This window comes from Babylonia areolata, chromosome 15 (assembly GCF_041734735.1).
Source record: "Babylonia areolata isolate BAREFJ2019XMU chromosome 15, ASM4173473v1, whole genome shotgun sequence".
NCBI lineage: Eukaryota > Metazoa > Mollusca > Gastropoda > Neogastropoda > Buccinidae > Babylonia > Babylonia areolata.
Window position 1 is genome coordinate 18159765 of NC_134890.1, and position 24980 is coordinate 18184744.

At 44.6% G+C, this 24980-nt stretch overlaps 1 protein-coding gene across 3 annotated transcripts in view; it reads right to left on the minus strand.

Annotated features, from left to right (window-relative positions):
• Positions 1 to 19633: 19633 nt before the first annotated feature.
• Positions 19634 to 24980, minus strand: part of LOC143290456 (uncharacterized) — a 52963-nt gene continuing 47616 nt past the window's right edge. For all 3 annotated transcript variants that reach the window (XM_076599901.1, XM_076599900.1, XM_076599899.1), the window contains exons 8-9: positions 23773 to 23856; positions 19634 to 22722 (exon numbers count right to left, since the gene is read on the minus strand). In XM_076599901.1, coding sequence (XP_076456016.1) covers positions 22511 to 22722; positions 23773 to 23856 — 296 coding nt within the window. In that variant the 3' untranslated portion in view covers positions 19634 to 22510. The remainder of the gene's footprint in view (positions 22723 to 23772; positions 23857 to 24980) is intronic.

The window sequence follows — 24980 nt, forward strand, 5'->3', positions numbered from 1 at the left end:
TGTTCCCTGCTGACCAGTGTCCAGCGGTACCCTGGGTGCCGTGCCCACCGACCTGTGGCTGTGTTCATGGTGACCGCTGCCTGCAGACACTGTTCAACCACGGGTTCCACGCCAGACAGAAGCCAGCAGAAGTGTACGATTCCTGTGGCAGGGCTTACAACGGGCCTGCAGCAAGTTGCGTCCACCACAGAGGAACCTCACAAACTCTCCACCCTCCGCAGTCTGTCCCAACTCCTTTCGACAGCAGACAGAGGGCGTGGGATCTCTCAACACCACAGTCACGTCGCCAGGAGCGCTGTGGCGTCACCACAGTCAACACAGCACGCACCACAGCAGAGGCGCGTCTCCAGCCTGAGGAGCCAACAATCCAGGAAAGGTTACCGTCACAGCTGGGCAAGTCACAGACCGAGACACGTCCACAGACACACAAAGTAATCGTTGCCAAAGCGGATGCTTCAACGCTACTTGCTCAGTCATCAGTGACGTCACGGTTCCCACCGCAGCGTACGGCAGCACAGACCGACCTGAACGCGAGGGAGGACGTCCTGCCGATGCTGATGCTGACGTGGACACTGTTGCTGTGGTCGCTGTCCGTGGTGGTGCATGAGGCGGACACGCATCGTCCAGATGACGGTCAGTAGGTGAATGTGCAAAAACATGGATGTAAACTCTTTGAGGCGCCTTTTCTGGAGCTTACCTGTGTGCAAAGCATTCACCCAAACCCTTCAAGCCTGCGTCTTTTCTGGTGATTTCCTAGATGTGTGCAAAACGTGGACCCAAACACGTGGCGCCTTTCTAGGTGTGTGCAAAGCATTGACAGAAACTCTTCAAGGCGCCGTTTCTGGTATTTACCTAGATGTGTGCAAAACGTGGACCCAAACTCTTCAAGGCTGCTGCTTTTCTGATGCTCACCCGGATGTGTGCAAAACGTGAATCCAAACTCTTCAAGCCTGCGTCTTTTCTGGTGCTCACCAGTGTCCACAGTCTCACAGCGCGTTGTGTTCTGCAGGACAGGGTGTTGACAGGCTCTTCATTGTCTTGGGGCACTGCACTGGCAGCTTGGGAGGGGAGAAAACTCAATGCACAAAATGGGATTCACGGCGCATTGTTTCGAACAGGCTGTTAAGAAATTTCTTCTTTTTTTTTTCTTTTTTCTTTTTTTAACACGAAGTCTTCGCTTCCCTATGTTCAATCCGGTCTTGTCAAATGAGGACCAAGACATAGAACACGTTTTTGTAAAGGGGAGGAGAGAAGAAAAGAGGGAAGGGGTGAGTTCTTGGCTTTTAAACTTAAAATATTTATCCCTTCATCTTATCTATAATCGAACTGACTGATTTTGTGATTAAAAAAAAGGAGAAAAGGTGGAGGAGAGGCGGAGACAGGTCATTGATGAATAGGAAAGAAGATATTAGACACTGAGAGAAAAAAACAAACAGAAAGAGCAAAAACGTGATCACTTCCTGTAAAAATAATATTTTCTCGCTCTTCAAGTGTCTTGTTGAAGCCGCGTTTCATGATCCCTGTTCAAGAGAGAACTGATGACCATGCTGTCAAGTGTTCGTCTGTGCACGTGGTCGATGCAGACAACGCCGTATCTGTTAACGTCTTGGTATACCGATGTCAACTATTTAACTGCCTGCTGGGTGTTTTTATGCATTCATCTATAACTGTGCTATTTATTTGTGCGGGCTCAGATATATATATCATTTATCTAAATTATTTATTCTCACGGCTATTTCGAATATTAGGAAACGTAAAATACAGACCGCCCATGCTGACACTGAACAAGGGCGGAAGACAAGTCTGTCTTAATGACTCACCTCAGATAATTAAGTCCAGATTAATTAATATGCTGCACCATACAGTGGTCACTTTTACAGTCTGATTTAATTCATTGCGGTTGTTCATCGTGTTTCTGGCGGAATTTTAACTCAGGAATGTTCGTAAAACGTAATTATATTTTGTACAAAATAATTTTGCTGAGTGTATTTTTAATATATATATATATCGAAAACATGACGGCTTACCAGTAAAAACAGCTATTGGTTTATTGTTAATTCCTACCCTCATGTAATGATTTACCAGATGACAAAGTCTTGATATATATTTTTGTACAAACATTTTTGCTGGTTTATAATTTCTTTTGATATCGTAAACGCAACAGCTTACCAGTAAAAAGCAGCGATTAATTTATTGAAAATCCCCATCCTCATGTCAAGATTTACCAGATGACAAAATCTTTGGAATCCTTGTGCAAAGAATAATCAAATGAAAAAATGTCTTGTTGAAAATGTTTTGTCTTCTAAGATTTTACATGTTTTATTTGAGAGAGAACGAGAGCGAGAGAGAGGGAGAAAGAGTGTGAGTTGGGGAGGGGAGGGCAGGGAGGTGGGCGGGGGCGGGGGGAGGGGGGGATAAAACAAATACCCTGTGTACTGATTTGTTCGTGAAATATGTACCGCCTGGTATCTCTCTGAGATTCCAACAACCCCCATCCCCCGCCCCGCCCCCATCCCCACTCATCCATAGAACAGAGAACGTTTGTCAGGGAAGCCAGCACTGTCTGTGTGTCTTTAGTCATGTGAGCCATCCCGGGCACCCAGATCATGCATGTCATTCCGGGCACCTAGGTCATGCGTGCCATCCCGGGCACCTAGGTCATGCGTGCCATTCCGGGCACCTAGGTCATGCGTGCCACTGTTGTGGTTATCTTGGTCATGTGTGCCATTCCAGGCACATAGGTCATGTGTGCTACTGTTTTGGAAACATTGGTCAAGTGTGTCATTCCGGGCACCTTGGTCATGTGTGCTGTGTGCCTCTGTTCCGGGCACCTTGGTCATGTGTACTACTGTCCCGGGCACCTTGGTCATGTGTGCCACTGTTCCGGGCACCATGGTTATGTATGCCACTGTTCCAGGCACTTTGGTCACGTGCCATTCCATGGTCATGTGTGCCGTGTGCCATGGTTACGGGCCTCTTGGTCATATGTGTCACTGTTCCGGACACCTTGTTAATGCGTGCCATTCTGGGCACCATCGTCATGTGTGCTAGTGTTTTGGGCACCTTGGTCATGCGTGCCATTCCGAACATCTTGGTATTGTGTGCAACGTGCCACTGTTCCGGACACCTTTGTCATGTGTATCACTGTTCCGGGCACCATGGTCACGGTTATCACTGTTCCAGACATCTTGTTCATGTGTGGCATTCCGGACACGTAGGTCATGTGTGCCACTGTTCCGGGCACCTTGCAAATGCGTGCCATTCCGGACACTTTGGTACTGTGTGCCACTGTTCCGAGCACCTTGGTAATGTGTGTAATGTATCACTGTTCCGGGCGCCTTGGTCATGTGTGCCACTGTTTCAGGCACTCGGCCTGTCCATCGTCAATTCTGGTTGCCGTTGTCAAGTTTATAAGTATTATTCAACCTTATTTACTTATAGTTCATTTTTGCCTTGAAAGTTTTTTGTTTTTTTTTTCCAAATTACCACAAAACCGGTGTGAAAGGTTTTGATCAAGCAACCGTCCATTCTTTTGAATGCTTGTTTTAATGTTACTTTTTCTTTTTTTTCTTTTTTTTCACATGACTTCCCCAATTTCGGCCCGGATTTTCTTTCCCCAGTCCACAGTGTGCTGAGAATCTCTGCTCTGTCTCGCCATTGCACTCTCTGATCGATCAAGCTGGGATGTCAAAATAGCATATTTCTGCAGCCCTAACATAATGGTCAGTTTAGCTTCAGATGTGTATGCTGCACATTATGTAGGGCGCAAAACTATGTTTTTGTCTTTTTTATTTGGGGGTGGGAGGTGGGGGAGTGTGGGGGGGCGGGGATTGGGAGGGGTGCAGTTAACCAATTACAGTTCGACTGAATGACAGCTTCAGTGTTTCCCGTGGCTTGACCTCGTTTGATAATTTTATTTATTTATTTATTCATTTGTTGTTGTTTATTGACAGACTCCTGATCAGGTACAGGTCAGAATAGTGAGTTTCTGCAGCCCTCAAACTTTTACCTTTCCTCAGTAGTCGGTTTGGGCTGCAGACAAGTTGTATTGTGACCATTCTCACACGTACTAGGATGCTCCGTGGAATGATTCTGTCTTCTCTATCAAAATTAATTGTAAGATACATACAACTCTCTGTGAACACGAACATGACACTTGCAGTTTTGTGCGTGCGTGCGTGCGACTATAGTACGTTGTTTTCTTGCTGTGTCCAGTCCGCCCTCAGTCCGAATGATTGTCTTTGCCTTTGATGGGATTCACAAATGGGTGGTACTTTCCCTGTAGCTGTGTGTGTGTGTGTGTGTGTGTGTGTGTGTGTGTGTTTCATTGCCTGTCATCGACAAAGGCGGGTTTTTAACGTGATGTAATTACAGGGGGGGCGTAGGCGCGCACGAATGAGTTCCAGTACGAAGGTATTGTTTAGCTCTTCCGTGCAGTGACTGTTTTTCCGTAATTATGATTGTTCAAACTGTGTGTGAATGAGGACGAAACTGGGGAGGAGATAGGGCTGTAGATATATATATAAAAAAATCTGATTATGCAGGGATGTAAATATATAATCAGATAAATGTTTCCCAACTGTCTTGTTGCGTACATTTTGGATGTTGATGGTGTGTGTGTGTGTGAGCGATCGAGTGAGCGAGAGAGAGATGTTAACTCAAAAAATATGACGGATCTCCTGATATTTGGAACGAAGACGACATCAGAAGGGCTTGAAAATCGCTCAGCTGAAATTCAAGGAACCCGAAGCTTGTGTTCATTTCCAGACAAAACTATCCTTTGTATGACTGATTTTACAAGTCAAAAAGAGGACAGGTCGATCTTACACACCTGCTCCCAAAACCGAAACTGCTTCCTCTCCAGCACTCTCACTTCAGACTGGCGCCGGGGGTTACGAGCGTCAATCACAGTTTTTGTGGAGGTCACTCGCCGGCTGTTTATGTGATCATTCCAGTCCAAGAAAGGTTAGTAGATCGTCATATTTCTCTCCGTTTGCATGTTTTACAAACAATGTGGTCGTTTACGGTTGCCAACGTCGAGGGGCTGTCTGCATGCTTTCCAATTCTCACCGGACAGTACCACGTGCTGGTGCTATTTTTATCTGACAGACACGTCTAGCGCAAACACAAACGGCTCTAGCTCCGCCCCTTTTCTCTGCATTCAAATTTTGTATTACGTGTAGCTGACACATTTTGTACTTTCCAAAGTCAATTCAGGTCTAGATTGGAAGCTGCTAGGCAAATCTCGCTCTCTGCCATAAATGAAGCCAAACCGTAGCTTTATTAGGCTTTTATTTTGAATAAACCTTCACCGACGTCACAGTGTCAAGTCAAGTGGGTTTATTCCTCAATCTGGGTGTGGGGTGGAGAATCAGCGCGAGCCACAGGCCAGCCAATACCATTGTTGAAATTTCTGTTGGATTGTCCGTACTTTCCAGGGAGCTCTCGCCACAGTGACCCGTTCGTAGCCCTATTCTTCTCTTCATACACACACACTGAGTGTTCACACTTCACTATGACCCGCAGATATTGCTGCATGTGCTGACAGTGCCAGATTCACATCAGGAGCTGTCTCACTGAGCCAACTTCTTCCTTGTATTCCATTTTGAAGCGCAAATAACATTTGATTGCAAAGTCCACGCTCACGCTTGCACTTGATTGCGTGTTCGCTCAACGGTGTCATTTCTGAATTTGTTTTGCTGAATGCTTCTGTATAGAACAGAGAGGATGATGGTAGAATGGTTAAGATGCTTGTTTTATCAATAGTGTCCGTGAGGGTCTGGGTTCGATTCCCGCTCTCGCCCATTTCTCCCACGTTCGATTGGCAAATCAAGCCTCTAGCGCCTAGTCATTCGGGTGATATGATAAACCGAGGTCCCGTGTGCAGCACGCACTTGGCGCGCTGAAAAAGACCATGACAAGAACAGTGATGTCCGCTGGTAAAATTCTGCAGAAGAAACCCCCTCTGATGATTAAATTCCTGTAGACAAAATCCACTGATAGGTACACAAATATATGCATGCACTCAGTGTCTGACAAGCACGTTGGGTTATGCTGCTTTTTGACAGGTGTGGTGTAGCGTATAATATGATGTATTTGTCCTAACTCAGTGGCGCCTCTTTGAGAAACTGAAACTGTCTGGGGCGTGGGGAGGTGCGTACAGACAAGGAAAGAAAGAAAGGATGGAAAGAAAGAAAAGAAAGAAAACAGCAGTGTGTTTCATGACAGACCATGCTCAAGAGTCGCACCCAGTAGTAGACTGAAGACCGTTGTTCTGTCTTGTACATTTAATAGAACGAATGTAATCATTTTGGTTAGTACAGACTGGCATGATGAGGAAACAGAACGAACAGGTAGCCACAGAGAGAGGTAGACAAGCTTGAAGCATTCCCCGTACACAACAACTGGGTATACTCACAACTTGGGTGGTGGTGGTGGTGGTGGTGGTGGTCCTCACTCGCTCCACCACCCTCCCTCTCACATACCCCACTAATGTGTTTTCACCATCATTCACACTGACCCTCCCTCCTTCCCCTTCAGCTCAACAAACCAGCCCTGGTATCACCTTGAACAACAATCAACACATTTCCTCTCTCACTACATCTACATTCCATCTGGATATTTTATTCAAATTTCAATGCTTCTAAAATATACTTTGTTCAACACCCAAGTCTTCACTTGCTGATGCCCTAAACCCAGGTTAATGTGCAACTTAACTGTCATTAAATGTTGTTTTTTAATTTTAATTTTTTTTATTTTTTATAAATGTATTGGCGATCTTACAAGATGTAAAAATGAGTAAACCTGACAAGATAACAATAAATAAATGAATAAATAACTAATATAAAAAGTCACAAAGTCATCCCCTGTCTTTCTCTGAATCATGCACAACTTTGCAAGTTGTTACCTTGCGACAGATAGGTATATTCTCCACGAAAATCCTACATAACAAGTAATGTGTTCCCTGAATAACCACTTTTCAATGGATCCCACAGGTCCTGTGACAAGTCAGTGGGAAGGGTACCTCTGCACTGTAATGTCCTGCACTGCACATGTACTCCGAATCAATGGGAAGAGTGCTCCAGCACTGTACATGTCAGGTGAATCAATGGGATTGGCACATCCTCACTGTACATGAACTGTGTCGGTCAATGGGAAGGGTACTTCTGCACTGTATAGGTTATGTGACAGTTGGAAGGTTACTCCTACACCACACATGTACTTTGATAGTCAATGGGAAGGTTATTACTGCACTGTACATGTACTGTAACGGTCAATGGGAAGGGTATTACTGCAGTGTACATGTACTGTGACAGTCAATGGGAAGGGTACTCCTGCACCTTACGCACATGCACTGTGATAATCAATGGGAAGGGTTCTACTGCACTGCACAGGCACTGTGATGGTCAATGGGAAAGGAACTTCTGCACAACACATGTCCTGTGAGTTAATTGGTTGGTACATCTGCACTGTACATGTACTGACAGTCAATGGTAAGGGTACTTCTGCACTGTATATGTTCTGTGACAGTCAATTGGAAGGTTATTCCTACACTTTTCATGTACTGTAATAGTCTGTGGGAAGGGTACTACTGCACTGTACATCCTGTGACAGTCAATGGGATGGGTACTCCTGCACTGTATATGTACTGTGATTGAATGTGAAGGGTTCTCTTGCACTGTGTTGCCGTTGTTTTTTCCTCCCTGAACCACTCTCATTTCGACAGGCTGCAGTCCACTGTTCCTAGTCTGGTGCATGCATGCATGCAACTTTTGATATGGCAAGTCATTTTCCTGTGGTGTTTGTGATTTTCACCCTAACACTGATTCATGATGGACACAGCGCCAGGGTGGGTTGTTTTTAATCAGCATGTCCATCTAACAAACGAGAAAAAAAAAGATATTGCATCATCTGGTCATGTGCTGTGCGAATGTAAAAGAACCTATGGCAACAAAAAAAAAAAAAAAAAAAGATGGTTCTGCATTCTCTAGTCACAACTGAATAACAAAATTAAATGGAAAAAAAAAAGAAGAAAAACAAAACAAAAACAAAACCCAACTATCAAAATAATAAATTATTACAATACACAGCTTTTGCACTGGCACTTTTTTTTTTTTTTTTTTTTAAAGCAGAGATATGGACCAGCCAGTGTTTAAAGAAAAAGAAATCTTCCTAACACTAGTTTTTACTGATCAAATCTTGGATAGATCTACACCGGATACCGGAATCAAGTGGACCGCTGCACTGAAAAACTCTTCACCAAACACCTCACTCTGAGGTGCCTTTGGTAGCTCTTCCCACTTCTCTGTCCTGTACAGCGTCACAGTGTGGTTCCGAGAAAGACGATGTCATTCCCCCCAAAGCCGTCCAACCACCACTGTCCCTGCACCATGCTGCCTTTCACTGTGTGTGGTGGAAGCCAAACTGTACGGCACCCTGGAGGAGCTGCGACGGACGGCAGCCTTCATCAAGGACACCGGGCTGCTTATCTAATGGGAGGCGAACGAGGAAGAAGAAGAACAGTGTGTGGGACGGCTGCACAGGAGTGACTGCTTCACACTGTCCTTAACTCACTCAGTACGGCCATTCCTCTTTTCTCCTCTACACAGACCTCTCGGATGTCCAGTGGGTGTCTGAATGACCCAACCTTTAGCTTCCGTCGTCAGAATTGTGGTATTCTTTGTCAACATTCACGTCTTCAGTATAAGAGCCTTCCGCTTGCAATATTTTGATGATGGTATTTGGGGTGAAACGCTGTTAACGTCGTCTCTTTCGCCATTCGTATGGAAAGAGTTAATTAACGCTAACAACCCCTGAACACTTCCAAAACTGTTCTCTCTTGGTTTTTTTATTTTCAACACAAGGTTAGAAATAAAGATAAAAAGAAATTTTCTTTAAAAAAAAATTAAATACTACTAAATAAAATTACAACAAATATGTGCTCCCTGAAATCAAACATGCACACACACACATACATACATGTATATATACAGAGAGAAAAGGCATCTAGACAATGTAAATCAGTGCTCATGGACAGAGCTTGCAGAAGCGCCAAATAAGGCTTCTCTCCATGCTGCGATGCACTCTGACCCCCTGCTTCGGGACAGGAGGCATACCTAACTTACAGATAAAAAAACTGTTCCTGACAGAATAACGAATAACAGCTTACAGAAAAACAACAACTGTTTCTAACCAAGTAATCAGTAAAACATGTAGAGGACCTTCCCCTTCTGTAGGTTATTTGTTATAATAATGCTGATTTTGCTGAATCCTCCACACACACAAAAAAAGGCAAGTTACCACTTCACCTCAGTCGCCTCACCCTACAGTCATTCCGACACATTTCCCTGGCCTTTACAACTGAACCAAAAATGTCCACGATCATGCGTTTGATCATCACCACTTCCCCCACCAACATCATCTCTCCATTAACAAGTCAAGTCACTGACACACAAGCACTCCAATTAAAATGAGGGACAACATTTTCAACATAAGAAGTGATACTTAAAAACAACAGGTGGGGGGAAGGGGGGGGGGGGTGGGGGGGGGATGACCATTGGACGACTCCAAACAAAACTCACCCAGCTCTTTGGCTGTTAACACCAAGTGACAGTGGTTCAGATGTGAGATAATTCACACAGTGGTTTCACAAACCCTACAAGGACTTTTCCCATGTGCTGGAAGGAGGCACGAATACCCAACAGTGGTAACTCAAAACTGATTACAGCTATACACATCAATACAGCAATACTTCAAAAGCACTGAACATACAACAACAAGAGAACAAGGAAGGATTTTCAACCATACTTGATCAAAGATGGATCAGCCATCGTCTTGTAATTTCATTCATTTGCAGAGATGGCCAGTTCATTGTTAACATGGAGTACATGGACAAGTGATGTGTGTTTCATCACTTTCTCATTCATGAGCGATAAAACTTTCCACAAGATACTTCTTACAAAGCATGGTTCATATAGATCTATATCAGCCATTCACATTATGTGATCATCAAATACAAAAATAAGGAGAATGAAAAAACAACTTCCAACCAAACAAAATGAAAAAAAAAATTCCAACATAAATAAGCATACTTCCTGGGATATTGTGACACAAGCAGATGACAAATTAACCACAACACTGTTTATCATGGCTGCAACGAATGCCACATACACACAGGACCACACACGGCAATGCTGTGAACCAAACACCATCCACTGACACTGACCCCAAAGTCCCAGACCCCCAGACGACGACAGACAGTAGCTACAGGATAGCCAGTGGTCAGAACAGGTCAACGTGTTCACACTGACCACCACCACCACTCACAGCATGGGGACATCACTGCTGCTGGCACAATGCACATGTACAGATCTCACACAGTCTCCAAAGTGTTGTGCAGCTGATGTCCTGTTTCCATGCAAAATTGGCTTCTTTGTTTTGCTTTCCATCCGACACACACACACACACACACACACAATGTACACCAATTCATCCTCCTAACACAACTGCACAACCACCCATTCATCCTCCTAACAACCGCACAAACACCCATTCATCCTCCTAACAACCGCACAAACACCCGTTCATCCTCCTAACAACTGCACAAACACCTGTTCATCCTCCAAACAACTGCACAAACACCTGTTCATCCTCCAAACAACTGCACAAACACCTGTTCATCCTCCAAACAACTGCACAAACACCTGTTCATCCTCCTATCTCCTCCTCCCCTTAGCCCCCATACAAAGAGGTATATCACTCCTTCACTGTTGCTCACATCACTGTCAAGGCAGAGAACTCCTAACTGTTTGATGAAAGGGCAGTCAAGGCAGAGAACTCCTCAATGTTTGACGGAAAGGTACACACAACACTGCAGGTGCAACTGCCATACGTAAAGTTCTATCACTTCGTCTTTACTCCCCCTGTTCCAACACGACTGTAACAATTGTTCTGAAAGACCAAACATTCTCCCCTGTTCTAAAATCACATGTCAGGCCTGTTTCACTTAATATCAAGTATGCTGGAACAGGCTGATGTATAAAACAATGAACACAAAACAATACACTTAACACATTTCATGTCCACCACCAACAAAAAAATCAAAAGGCACCAGAAGCAAGATTTCTTCCTCTCCTTTTTCTCAACAAGTACTTTGGGGTGGGGTGGGGGACCCCACTGCTTGTATTAACAGAGATCCACATGATGAGTCCTATAGCTAACAGAAAAGGTTGGTGTTTGTGAGCAAGTTTTTTTTATAATAATAATTTTTTTTTTTTAACATTTTAAAACCTGAAAGTAAAATATGATGGAAAATGATATCTGATTTTAGCTGTCAATTTCTCCCCCCCCCCCCCCCTTTAAAAAAAAAAAAAAAAATCTTGTGAGACTGAGAATTCTCTCCAAAATCCCAACTATGGATAATATGATTCGTATGGGATTGGTGCAGTGAAGGGTTTTCACTTTGCAGAAAGGTTAATCTGCATCAACAGGTAATGCTTATGGGAGACTCTCCATCACATCAGGAGCAGTGGGAATAATTTAAACACCCCTTTAAGTGGCTTGATAAAACAATGGGGAAACTGTTCACCACCGCAAAGGACCCTTCTGTCAGGGGGTTTTGCAGTGCTCAGTGTAATGATGTGTTCCATGCTCTCTGCTCACATCAGTGAGTCCCTCAGTTTCAGTTTCAGTTTCACTTTCTCAAGGAGGCGTCACTGCGTTCGGACAAATCCATACACGCTACACCACATCTGTTGAGCAGATGCCTGACCAGCAGCATAACCCAACGCGCTTAGTCAGGCCTTGAGTGCATGCTTACATATTTGTGTACCTATGAAAGTGGATTTCATTTTACGTAATTTCGCCAGAGGACAACACTCTCGTTGCCATGGGTTCTTTTTCAGTGCGCCAAGTGCGTGCTGCACACGGGACCTCGGTTTATCGTCTCATCCGAAAGACTAGACGCTCAGTTTGATTTTCCAGTCAAACTTAGGAGAAAGGGCGAGAGCGGGATTCGAACCCACACCCTCACGGACTCTCTGTATTGGCAGCTGAGCGTCTTAACCATTCTGCCACCTTCCTCCATGAAAAAATGAAATCATGTGAAATTTATGAAAGACAAATACAGTACATTTTTTTTGAGTCCCTCAGCTAGGCACATGTATGTATTGATATGCTCTGAGTGTGTGCGTGTGTTGTGTTGGGGGTAGGGGGTGTGTATGTATGTGTATGAGTGTGAATGTGTACTTGCACTTATATATGTATATGCTCTGTGTAAAAAAAAATCCTACTGTATTTGTCTTTCATAAATTTCACATGATTCATTTTTCAACCCTTGATGTACTAACCCCACCCCACCCCCCACCAAAAAAAAACAACTTCTGACTTCGGTACACTTAGTAAAAAAAAAAAAAAAAAAAAAAAAAAAGAAATACTATTTTATTTTATTGAGGCCCTCAGCAGGGAGGTCTGCTGTGTCATTCACTATTTCTGCCTGGTCATGTGTTTCCAGTGTACCTTCCCTCAGATGATCTGCATAATACTTCAAGTGATTCTAACAGTAACATGCAGTACTTTTGGAGATGCAAATAATCACATTCACTCGAAAAAAAAAAAAACAACTACACCCACACACACTAACAAAACACATGCACAAAAACAACACACACAAACAAAACAAATAACACACATACACACACACAAATACAAACAACAACAACACACACACAAACAACACCACCACCAACAACAACAACACACACACACACACAACAACACCAACAACACCACCAACAACAACACACACACACACACACACACACACTGTAACACACACACACACACCCTGCCTCCAGTCACAGACGCAACAATCACAAACCGTACACACCACCCATTCCATGCAAACACAAAACGATACAATTTCACACAAACAACAGCCAGTCTGCTACAACATCTACTGCTAGAGCCTCACTGCCCTCACAGGTGGTGTTACACCACCACTGGTGTGCTACAGCCTCACTGCCCTAACAGGTGGTGTTACACCACCACTGGTGTGCTACAGCCTCACTGCCCTCACAGGTGGTGTTACACCACCACTGGTGTGCTACAGCCTCACTGCCCTCACAGGTGGTGTTACACCACCACTGGTGTGCTACAGCCTCACTGCCCTAACAGGTGGTGTTACACCACCACTGGTGTGCTACAGCCTCACTGCCCTAACAGGTGGTGTTACACCACCACTGGTGTTTGCAGGTCCCCTATGATAGTCAGTCGTGTCCGACTGTGGCCATCAGAACAACAGAGGAGGCAACTGCTGTTCCGACTATTTGGGCTAGAATTTGATTATAGTGGAGAGTGTCTTGCCCAAGTTACATCCCCACTCTCTTGGCCAAGAGGGTTTTAGGACAGTCGGCGTTGGGATGGTTCCCAAAGGCCAACTCTAACACTGAGGACAACCCACAGGGTCAGAGAGAGACCAACACTGACAGTGACATGTCCTGTACCAGACAGTGGTCAATATCTGCTGATGACACAGAGGACAGGAGGGTGTAGACCATAACATACATTTGTAGCCAGTTCACACAAGTACAAAAAACAAACAAACACATCATTTACAAAACTGTAAAAATATACAATCTGTATACCGACACAACAGAAACTATACATAACAATAACAACAACAACAGAACAAAAATAACCATCCACCAGCCATGAAAGCAGTCAAACAGAATGGTGAAAGCCACACACACACACACACACAGACGTCCAACGGCAGACAAGGCCTTCAATGCATTGTCACTCAGTGTGGACATGTGTCACATGGGGAGGTAGGGGATTGGGTGGGGGGGGGGGGGCGGGGGGTGCCAACAGGACAGACAGACAGTCCTGTGTCCATCACAGCCCCTGAGTTCCCACCAACAGCAACATAATGCTCATGGCTTCATACAGGCTAACACACCGTCCATGGCTTCACACAGGCCAACACACCGTCCATGGCTTCACACAGGCCAACACACCGCTCATGGCTTCACACACAGAGAAACAGAAGTCCAATCCATGAGAGAAACAAACACCTGACAAGTCAGGGCACCTGCCAGCCCTCGGAGAACAATGGTCAAGCAACACTGATCTGTTGTGGCCAGTCTGCCATCTTGTTCAATCATCACATTGCAACGTCAACAACTTTTTGGTCCTGTCACTTCAGTTCAGTCAGTCAATCACTTCACACCATTAAGTTGGTCACAAGTTTGGAATCCATCACAACATAGACAACCATCAGTTGGTAAAATACTGGAAATCAAAACAACAAACACATTATGACCAAAAAAAAAAAAAAAAAAAAAAGGCGGTTATTGTGGCTAATAATAATAATAGTGTTGTAACAACATGATACACATAGGCAGATTACATGCTGTTTTTTTAATTTTCATTGTTACATATGGTAGGTACAGTCTGCATACAGAACACGAACACAACAATCACTATTTTCCCAACAGTAATAACGTGACAGAGATTTTGTGAAGGTAAAAACTAAAATGAACGATTCTCAGAACACAGCGCTGTTTAATAACATCATCAGTTGTGGTCACTGAGCCTTCCACTGAGGGGCTGCTGGCTGCGAGAACACAGGTCACGCTGTTATTCACCAAACATGCTCTGTGTGTGTGTGTGTGTGTGTGTGTGTGTGTGTGCATGTCCAAGTCACAGGTCAGTGTATGCAGCACAGAATGGAACTGAGTGCTGATCTGTTCTGCCCCCACCCACCTCTGTACAGTCTGTGTATGGCATCACCATGGGGCCACAGGTGAACAACTAACACCACACAGACACTACACCATGGACTTGTGAGGAAAAAAAAAAAGAAAAGAAATAAACATCAGAGCAGCCCTTGATTTGATTATTGAATGGTCGTCTGAACACTGTCACAAAGCGTGTGATGATCTGATCTGAATGTTTGTTGTCTGACAAACATCTGATCCTCACCAGTGTGCAGGGACTTCATTTGAAAATGAAATTCTGTGCTGTGTGTGTGTGTATGTGTGTGTGTGTGCATGTGTGTGTGTGCGTGTGCATGTGCACGTGTGTGTGCATGTGTGTGTGTGCGTGTGCATGTGTGCGCACGCATCAAAGTACACAGCAAGACTGCAGTCTCTACCCGATCCTCTCCTCTCTCCCCCACCCTCCTGTTCTCTTTGCACCATTTCAAAATGTCTACGTAGTCCCTCTCTCAGTGTCTCTGGCATGCTTACAAACTGTACAAAGAACAGGCTAGTCTCCTCTCGTGATGAGCGACCCAGTCAATGCCAAGGAGCTAAAACAGACAGTGGAACAATGACTGGCCATCAACAAACAATTTCTCCCCCAGCAGGTCAGAATCCAACAGTACTGGTGAACGGCTCAACAGAACACTTAAGTCTGGCAGAAGCAGCGGAGATGGGAAAAAAAAATGACGACAACAAAAATGAACCCAAAACACACACACACAAAGTGGATGAGAACCCTGAGGTTTCCGAGGGAGGTAGACGGTGGTCAGAGCTCATCCATCTCCCCTTCACCCCCCCCCCCCACCCCTCCCCATCCTGATGCACTGACCACAGCAGCCATGTGCGCCATTAAAGAGCGCTGCAGTAATATCACTGTGCAGAAAACATGCCCTCCAACATACACACACTCTGCAAACATTGCCCACAGTTGGTCAGTTAACACTTTCTACAGTGACCGTTCTGTGAATAATATCTTGGCCCCCCACCCCACAAAAAAAAACAACAAAAACAAACCCACCCCACCTCTCCCTTCCACTGCTAACATATTCACAGTTGGTCAGTAAACAGTAACCGTTCTGTTATCAACATCCTTCACACTCCACCATGCCCCCCCCCCCCCCCCCCCCCCACACACCCCTGGATTCCACACAGCCTCCCTCCCCTCAACACTCACTGCTAACAGTTAGTTAACACTTTCTACAGTGACTGTTCTGTGAATGGAATCTTACCCCCCCCCCCCCCCCCCCCCCCCACAACATTGCCCACAGTGGTCAGATAACACTTTCTACGATGACTATCCTATGAATGACATCCTCCCCCACCCTCCACACACTCCTACCTTGCCCATAGTGGTCAGTTAACACTATCTACAGTGACCATTCTGTGAATAACATCCTGCCCTCCCCCTCACAACCCCTCCCCCACTCTGCCCACACACACACTACTTATTTGCCCACAATGGTCAGCTAACATTTTATATACAGTGAGCGTTCTGTGGATAACACTGTCCCCCCACTGGTAACATCTCTAAAGTTGGTCAGTTTACACTTTCTACAGCGACCATTCTGTGAATAACATCCTGCCCCCCCCCACGCCCCCAAGAACCCCTCCTTCGCACGCACACACACACTACTAATATGCCCACAATGGTCAGTTAACATTTTATATACAGAGAGTGTTCTGTAAATAACACTGTCCACCTCCCCGAACCCCCAGTGACAACATCTCCAAAGTTGGACAGATAACACTTTCTACACTGACCATTGTTCTGTGAAGAATATTCTGTATGCCCCAAACTGGTCAGATAACGCTTTCTACACTGACCATCCCTCTGTGAAGAACATTCAACACCAACACGAGGGGACAGGGAACACGTTTTGATTGGCTTCGGAGGAAGAGGACAAGCCACTTGATATCACTGTGCTGGTGTGACCTCAGGGAGAAACTTATATCATGATGACAATAGCGTCTGCTTCACACACACACTGGCAGTGACCATCATATCACACATCACATCACAGCCTGTCCATGATAATGTCACACAGGCTACACAAGCCACCTGGGCCTTGCCATCGTATCATCATCATTAACAATAAACAACCCAGACACTTGTCAACATCCAACATCATCAACTGATACAAAATGAAGTAATCAACCAAGTGCTACACCGATGAATGCTTTTGCTTTGTGTAAAATTGCTGTAAAATACTAATCAAGTTATACATGTAACATGCAAACTGACAAACAAAAAGTTTTCAGGCAAGCAACACTGAATGCAAAGAATGAACATGTATTAATGTAAAACACTGAATCCACAATTCTCCTACATGTTTCTGAAGCAAGCATACACAAACATCATATGACCAAACAATAGAACTAATCAAACTATTGACACCACAAGAAGTAACTGAAAATATACATGTGTGTGTAAACTTGGCAACAACACAGGATGCAAGTTTTCTCCTTTGCCTGGTGAAGGCTGCCCTCCCCAACACCACTGCAGACAGCAGAAAGTGACGCCGACAGCCATTTGTTTCCTCCTCCGCAAAACTGACACACTGTCTGAACAAATAATGCATCACTGACAGTGCTGATAGAGTTGTACATAACACATACGCTTCTGTGAAGTATCCACGCTCACATGGAAAACGGGGATCACTCATGATGTACATATTTTGATCTTTGTGAGTATCCATGCTCAGTGGGTTTGACTGAGAAACAGGCTTGTCTTGTGCACACACACACACACACACACACAATCAACCTGGGAGATTGGGTCAACAAACTCTGGAAGTTGGCAACACAACAAAATGAGCCCTTGGCTACGATGGCCATGGAAGTATTTCCAGACATATACACTCTTCTACTCTTCAAAAGTATGGAGGTACCCTTCACGCCCCTATTTCAAACACACACACACAGTGGACACACACACACACACAAACACACAGAGAAGTCCACCGCAAAACCATCTTCATTCTTAATTTTCCCCAGCAACAGACCAAGAGGAGACACCAGAAACAATGCTGTAGACACCAAACAATGGCAGCACAGTAACACAGACAAGGCAAGGGGAGAGAACAGCACTACTGCTGATGTGGCCATGAGGGAGGGGGGGGACACATGAGGGGGGGGAGGACACATGAGGGGGGAGGACACAACCTTTGCTCCCACAAGGGCGCACAACTTCAAGCTGTTCAATACAATGCTGAGGACAATTCCAATTCCATCAGAAGACAAGGTAGGAAGGAAGAAGGCAGAAACAGCTGGAGAGGAGGGGAGAAGGATCCCACAAAGGAACATAACAACTCACGGTCCTCCAAGTGAGAAAGCGCCACGCCCCCCACCAAACACACATACACTAATGCAGAACTGTGAGGTGAATGAAAAAACAAAATGATGAGTGAGCGTATAACAAATTGATAACCACAGTATCAAAAATACATATCCTGAAACAACTGTAATCTTTTCTACCGTGCTGTTCCCGGTAAAGAGATATCTTGTCCTACAGACTACAACCTGATCACCATCTGCTAACTGTAAGGTCAGGTCAGGAAACCAGACACTCACTCACTCACTTCGATGATGGAAAGTTTTCAAAACTAAGGGAGTGCACACTTCCACTCAAGCCAGTCAAGAGTTATCTGTCTTGTCCTCCACAGCCACACCCACTCCCTGACCCCCAATATGTCTCATCCCCAGACATTGCTGAAGTCGGTACTGGCCTCAAGATGCAACAGTGGAACAAGCTGGCTGACACACCCAGCATCATCACTGTGCATCCATCACTACTCTAATACCATCAAGTACCTGAGCAGAAAGTCTAACAAAACAGAGAACTGTTGTCGGTGAGTGAGACAATGGTAAGCTAAACCATATTGCCAGCTGCTATCCCACAGGGGAACCATGACAGAAATACGACAGTCCAGTTTCAAGGTGTCAAGAGCTTGTGAATAGATCTATATACCCCACGTCATATCTGCTTTAAAAAAAAAAAAAAAAACAACTTATGCCTCACCTTACCTTCACATTTGAACGTTCTTGACAGGCCTTGAAGAAACATGACAGAAACACGAACCACATTCTACACTAAGCATTGTGGACAGAGTGTCTTCATCAGGCAATGATGGAGTCATTTGTACAGGACTTGTCAGTTTTTATTTTGTATGTGTTGGTCCCCCCCCCCCCCCCCTTTTCTGTATCCATTAACAGCAAAACATTTCATGTGTTTTTTGAAAGATGTTTGTGGTCTTGATTTAAACCAAATCTATTCTTGCCAAATTTGACAATGGCCACAGCTTGGCATAAGGGCACAACATTGGCCAATACTGTCATTACCACAAGCAAGTCAGTCATGGACATTACCACTTCTGTTCATCATGCAATGATGCATAAAGGGCGATCAAAGTAACGAGCAGCAAAAAGTACTGAGTTTCAATACAGTGACCCTTTATGATGTGAAGTCTCAGGCTGAAATTGAATCCACAACAATGTTTTGCAGCTCAGCCATGGAAATACAGGTGCAGAGATGCCAACCCCTGTTAAGTGTTTGTGGGGACAATCAGGAAATTTGATAGGAACATTTTGAATTTGGTAGGAACATTCGGACTCCGAGCCAAAAGGCACAGATGCTGTTTGACTGAGATGCAGAACTCAGAACTCAAAACGTTTTTATCCAATGATTAAGATTTTAGGCAATGCCTATTCTTCCTATCTGTCCTTGCTAATCTACATCTATTACAAATAGCACACACATACATGACATTTTTTTTAGTCAACCATTGACAGCACTGAGTTGACATCTGCAGAAATGCCAACTGTTATGATTTCGCTATATTACACTCGATTGCAGTCTGTTTCAACCTAACGCCAACGTCAGGATTGTTCCGACAAGTTCATTTTCGACTACCGTAAAGTTTGGTCTATAAGCCGCGACTTTTTACCCCAGCTTCAACCTCTGTGGCTTATACAGTGATGCGGCTTATTTGCGGATTTTAACGATCGCGGGAGTGTCATGTTCTCGTCTATTCTTAGCTGCTCTTCAACTCACCAAAATCATGATTTAGCCACATTCTCTCTTTTTGGGGCAAACGATTAATCTGACTGGTCCGGTCCACTCCATGCTGTTTCAATGTAAACATGCATGCATTTTGCTGAGCATCATCACATGAGACCAAGATTAGTAGGATTGCCCTGGCCTTGTTATCATTAAGTCTACAGTGTCTAGGTATTGTTATGACAGGAAGGCATGGGACAATGCAAAGCAATGTAGTCGAAAATGAACTTATCGGAACAATCCTGACGTTGGCATTAACGTTGAAACAGACTGAAATCGAGCGTAATACAGCGAAATCATAACAGTTGGCATTTCTGCAGATGTCAACTCAGTGCTGTCAATGGTTGACTAAAACAAATGTCAGCTAAAGATTCATTTACAATGATGAGTCTTTTACCAGGACCGTAAACTGCTTGGGGATGTTGACAGCAGTGAAGTGGAGCTGCCAGTGTTGCTGTATTCTTCAGGGGAATCCTACTAACAGTCTGCACACTGGTAAAATACACCCTTGTGTATGCAACATACTCTCAATCATTAAAACCTGCACTGAACTATGGAATGTGCCTAGATGTTGAATACCTAAGCCGAAAACAAACAGCCTGCGATTATTTTCACAACAGCCTTTTTACACTTTTGAGATTTCTAAAAGCTGGTACCTGTATTAAGATTTTATTTGGGGGTCATATGACCAGTAGAATTTTCCATTAAAACCTGATACTTGTGGTTTCAGAGAACAGTCACCGATCTGCCTTCATAGTTTGTGTCCTAAAAACTGTACACACTGTGCACTTGAAATTACCTTTCCACTTTCTATACCGTCCTTAGAACCACAATTTGAACTCCAAAGAGCTGGGGTGGACAAAAAACAAAAAACAAAAACAAAAAAAAATCCCATCTCACTGGAGTCAAAAAACGATTTAAAGTGTATCAGATTAAGCCCTGATTCATTGCTTTACTGCCTGACTTAAAGCGACCTGCAGAACTGACTGGTCATCTTCCTGTCCCGATCCTGTCCTGCCCTCATGCTCATGGCTATCACAGTCACCAGTGTTTTGATATAGCACCCCCCACCCCCTCAACCCTCCTACCCCCACATATTGTTTATCATGACAATAATGCTGCTGTGATCATGACAATTCTCTCATGTTCCACTGGCCTGCTGTCATTTTCATGTCTCCCGCTGGGTTGAAACGCAAAACCGACGGGCGCAATAGCCGAATGGTTAAAACGTTGGACTTTCAATCTGAGGGTCCTGGGTTTGAATCACGGTAACAGCGCCTGGTGGGTAAAGGGTGGAGATTTTTACGATCTCCTAGGTCAACATATGTGCAGACCTGCTAGTGCCTGAACCCCCTTTGTGTGTATATGCAAGCAGAAGATCAAATACGCACGTTAAAGATCCTGTAATCCATGTCAGCGTTCGGTGGGTTATGGAAACAAGAACAGACCCAGCATGCACACCCCCGAAAACGGAGTATGGCTGCCTACATGGCGGGGTAAAAACGGTCATACACGTAAAAGCCCACTCGTGTGCATACGAGTGAACACAGAAGAAACGCAAAACCCACAAATATACAGACACATACACCCACATCCATGCCATCACACACACGGACAAATCCACAACAGCAAATAGGCAGGGGTTATGTATGACCTATGACCTGCTCTCTCAAGACAACAGTGAGCTAGTTCAATGTTTTACACACAGACAGACAAGTGAATGACAACAGCGCAAGATATATTTTTTGCACTGACAAGGGGAGTGTTGTTCACAAGATGTCCCCACACACCATGTCATCAGGTACAGCCATTCAACGTCCACGATGACATCACCACACCGTCACATGACAATACATGATGACATCACCACACCATCACATGACATCACCACACCACATGATGACATCATACTATCACCTGACATCACCAGATGACATCACCACACCATCACATGATGCCATCACCACATCACATGATGATGTCACCACATGATGACATCACTGTTCTGAAAACTCCTCATGGACCCTTCCCTCTCCCTCCTCACTCTTGTTAACAATCAACAACACGGGCACTAGTGGCAGTTAAGTTGTCTTTTTTTTTTTTTTTTTTTAATTTTAGAGTGTGTGTGTGTCAAGTCTTGCTGCCCTTTCTGCACATGACGATTGATGACAACACAGACCACAGGATGCAGCAAACACCCTCACGCCCCAACACATTTCTGTCTGTCTGACCACTAACCACCAACACAACACACAGCCTCTCTCCCCCCCTCATCACACCACTCTCATCTTCCGTGCTACACTCCATGCAAGAGACGTAACACTGTCAGGCTGCTACACTTCACCTCCAGTTCAAATTATGGTGCTTAGAGCCTCGCCGACCACTAAGACCATCTACACTTGACCTGAACAACTATCTCAGGCTTTCACAATTGCTTTGTGTGTGCGTGTGTGCGTGTGTGTGTGTGTGTGTGTGTGTGTGTTGTGGGTTAGTTCTTTCACACGCTGTTTCCTGTTGACAGCTGACTTATATTCATGTGTTTTGTTTTAATGAAACACACTTCAGACCTCTGCAGCCGATTTGATGACAACACCTGCCTCGTGGAGTACATTTCGGGAGCACACTGTACTGTACCACTACTCCTCAACCACGATTTCTTTCTTCACACAGTGTAGCAGCGAAGCGGCACTGCTCAGTTCTCCTGCTTCTCCCGCTTCTTGCGGCCGCCCTTGCAGCCGGAGGCGGCGTGTTTCTCCAGGGTCTTGGGGGTGACGAACCCCTCCCCACACCTGGGGCACTCGTTCTGCGACTTGAGCAGGTGGATCTGGGACTTCATGTGGCGGTTCAGGTCCGACTGCGTCACCCCTTTGTACTTGCACAGCTGGCAGCAGTACTCCCGGATCCCTGCAGCGCAGACACACACAGCATGGTACTGAGTTGTGTTGTGTTGCTGTGTCTTGTAATGTGTTGTGTTGTGTTGTGTTGTGTTGGGATGTGTTGTGTTGTGTTGTGTTGTAGTGTACTGTATTATATTGTACTGTAGTGTACTGTATTGTATTTTATTTTATTCTATTGTATTGTATGCAGAAAACCAAGGAATGCATTGATTCAGCAGTGCACAGAAAACAAATGAATGTACTGTTACAGCAGTGCACAGAAAAAAAAGGAACGTACAGTTACAGCAGTGCACAGAAAACAAAGAAATGTACAGTTACAGACATATGCAGAAAACAAAGGAATGTACTGTTACAGCAGTGCACAGAAAACAAAGAAATGTATTGTTACAGACATATGCAGAAAACAAAAAAATGTACTGTTACAGACATATACAGGAAACAAAGGAATGTACTGTTAGAGTTGTGCCCAGAAAACAAAGAAATGCACTGTTACAGACGTATGCAGAAAACAAAGGAATGTACTGTTACAGCAGTGCACAGAAAACAAAGAAATGTACTGTTACAGCAGTGCACAGAAAACAAAGAAATGTACTGTTACAGACATATGCAGAAAACAAAGGAATGTACCGTTACAGCAGTGCACAGAAAACAAAGAAATGTACTGTTACAGACGTATGCAGAAAACAAAGGAATGTACTGTTACAGACGTATGCAGAAAACTAAGGAATGCACTGTTACAGCAGTGCACAGAAAACAAAGTAATGCACTGTTACAGACGTATGCAGAAAACAAAGGAATGCACTGTTACAGACATATGCAGAAAACAAAGAAATGCACTGTTACAGACATATGCAGAAAACAAAGAAATGTACTGTTACAGACATATGCAGAAAACAAAGAAATGTACTGTTACAGACATATGCAGAAAACAAAGGAATGTACTGTTACAGCAGAGCACAGAAAACGAAGAAATGTACTGTTACAGACGTATGCAGAAAACAAAGAAATGTACCGTTACGGACGTATGCAGAAAAGAAAGGAATGTAAGAACACTGACCTTGATGCCGCATCATGTGAACTTTGAGCTGACTGTTGGTCCGAGCGTAGTAATCGCAGAAGTTGCACTTGTAGGGTCGTATATCTGCACACACACGCACACGCACACACACACACACACAGAGCATACGAAACTGTGCACTATAAATTGCAAGTTCAAAACATTCTGTGGACAAAGGTACATTATCATCAACAACAGCAGCGAACCTTGAGAGACAATACTGATGTGTCCGTTTGTGCAGTCATGAAAAAAAAGGGAAAAGGCCAGAAACAAGAAAGGCAGCGACGGGCGCAATAGCCGAATGGTTAAAGCGTTGGACTTTCAATCTGAGGGTCCCGGGTTCGAATCTCGGTGATGGCGCCTGGTGGGTAAAGGGTGGAGATTTTTCCGATCTCCTAGGTCAACATGTGTGCAGACCTGCTAGTGCCTGAACCCCCTTCATGTGTACACACAAGCAAAAGATCAAATACGCACGTTAAATATCCTGTAATCCATGTCAGCGTTCGGTGGGTTATGGAAACAAGAACATACCCAGCATGCACACCCCCGAAAGCGGAGTATGGTTGCCTACATGGCGGGGTAAAAACGGTCATACACGTAAAAACCCACTCGTGTATATACGAGTGAACGTGGGAGTTGCAGCCCACGAACGCAGAAGAAGAAGAAGAAGAAAGGCAAAAAATAGGAAAAGTACATAATTACCAGAAGGTAGGAACACTGGGTGCGATATTGCTAAGTGACAGTTTCAGAACAAGGCACAAATTAACAGCACCTCTCTCTTACACACACACCTGTCTCTCTCTCTCTCTCCCTACCTCACGTCAACTATCATTCAAAATGGAAAAAAAACCCCAGAAAACTGAAGACGACTATTATGACTACACATGCATGCACACACACACACACACACAACCATACACTCGCAAACTCCCCACTACCAACACAAACCCCACGCATGCAGGCTCACATAAATTCTCTCTCTCTCTCTCTCTCACACCTAGCCATACACTCGTGAACTCCCCACACCCATCACACATGCAGGTTCACATAAATTCTCTCTCTCTCTCTCTCTCTCACCTAGCCATACACTCGTGAACTCCCCACACCCACCACACATGCGGGCTCACATAAATTCTCTCTCTCTCTCTCTCACACCCAGCCATACACTCGTGAACTCCCCACACCCACCACACATGTGGGCTCACATA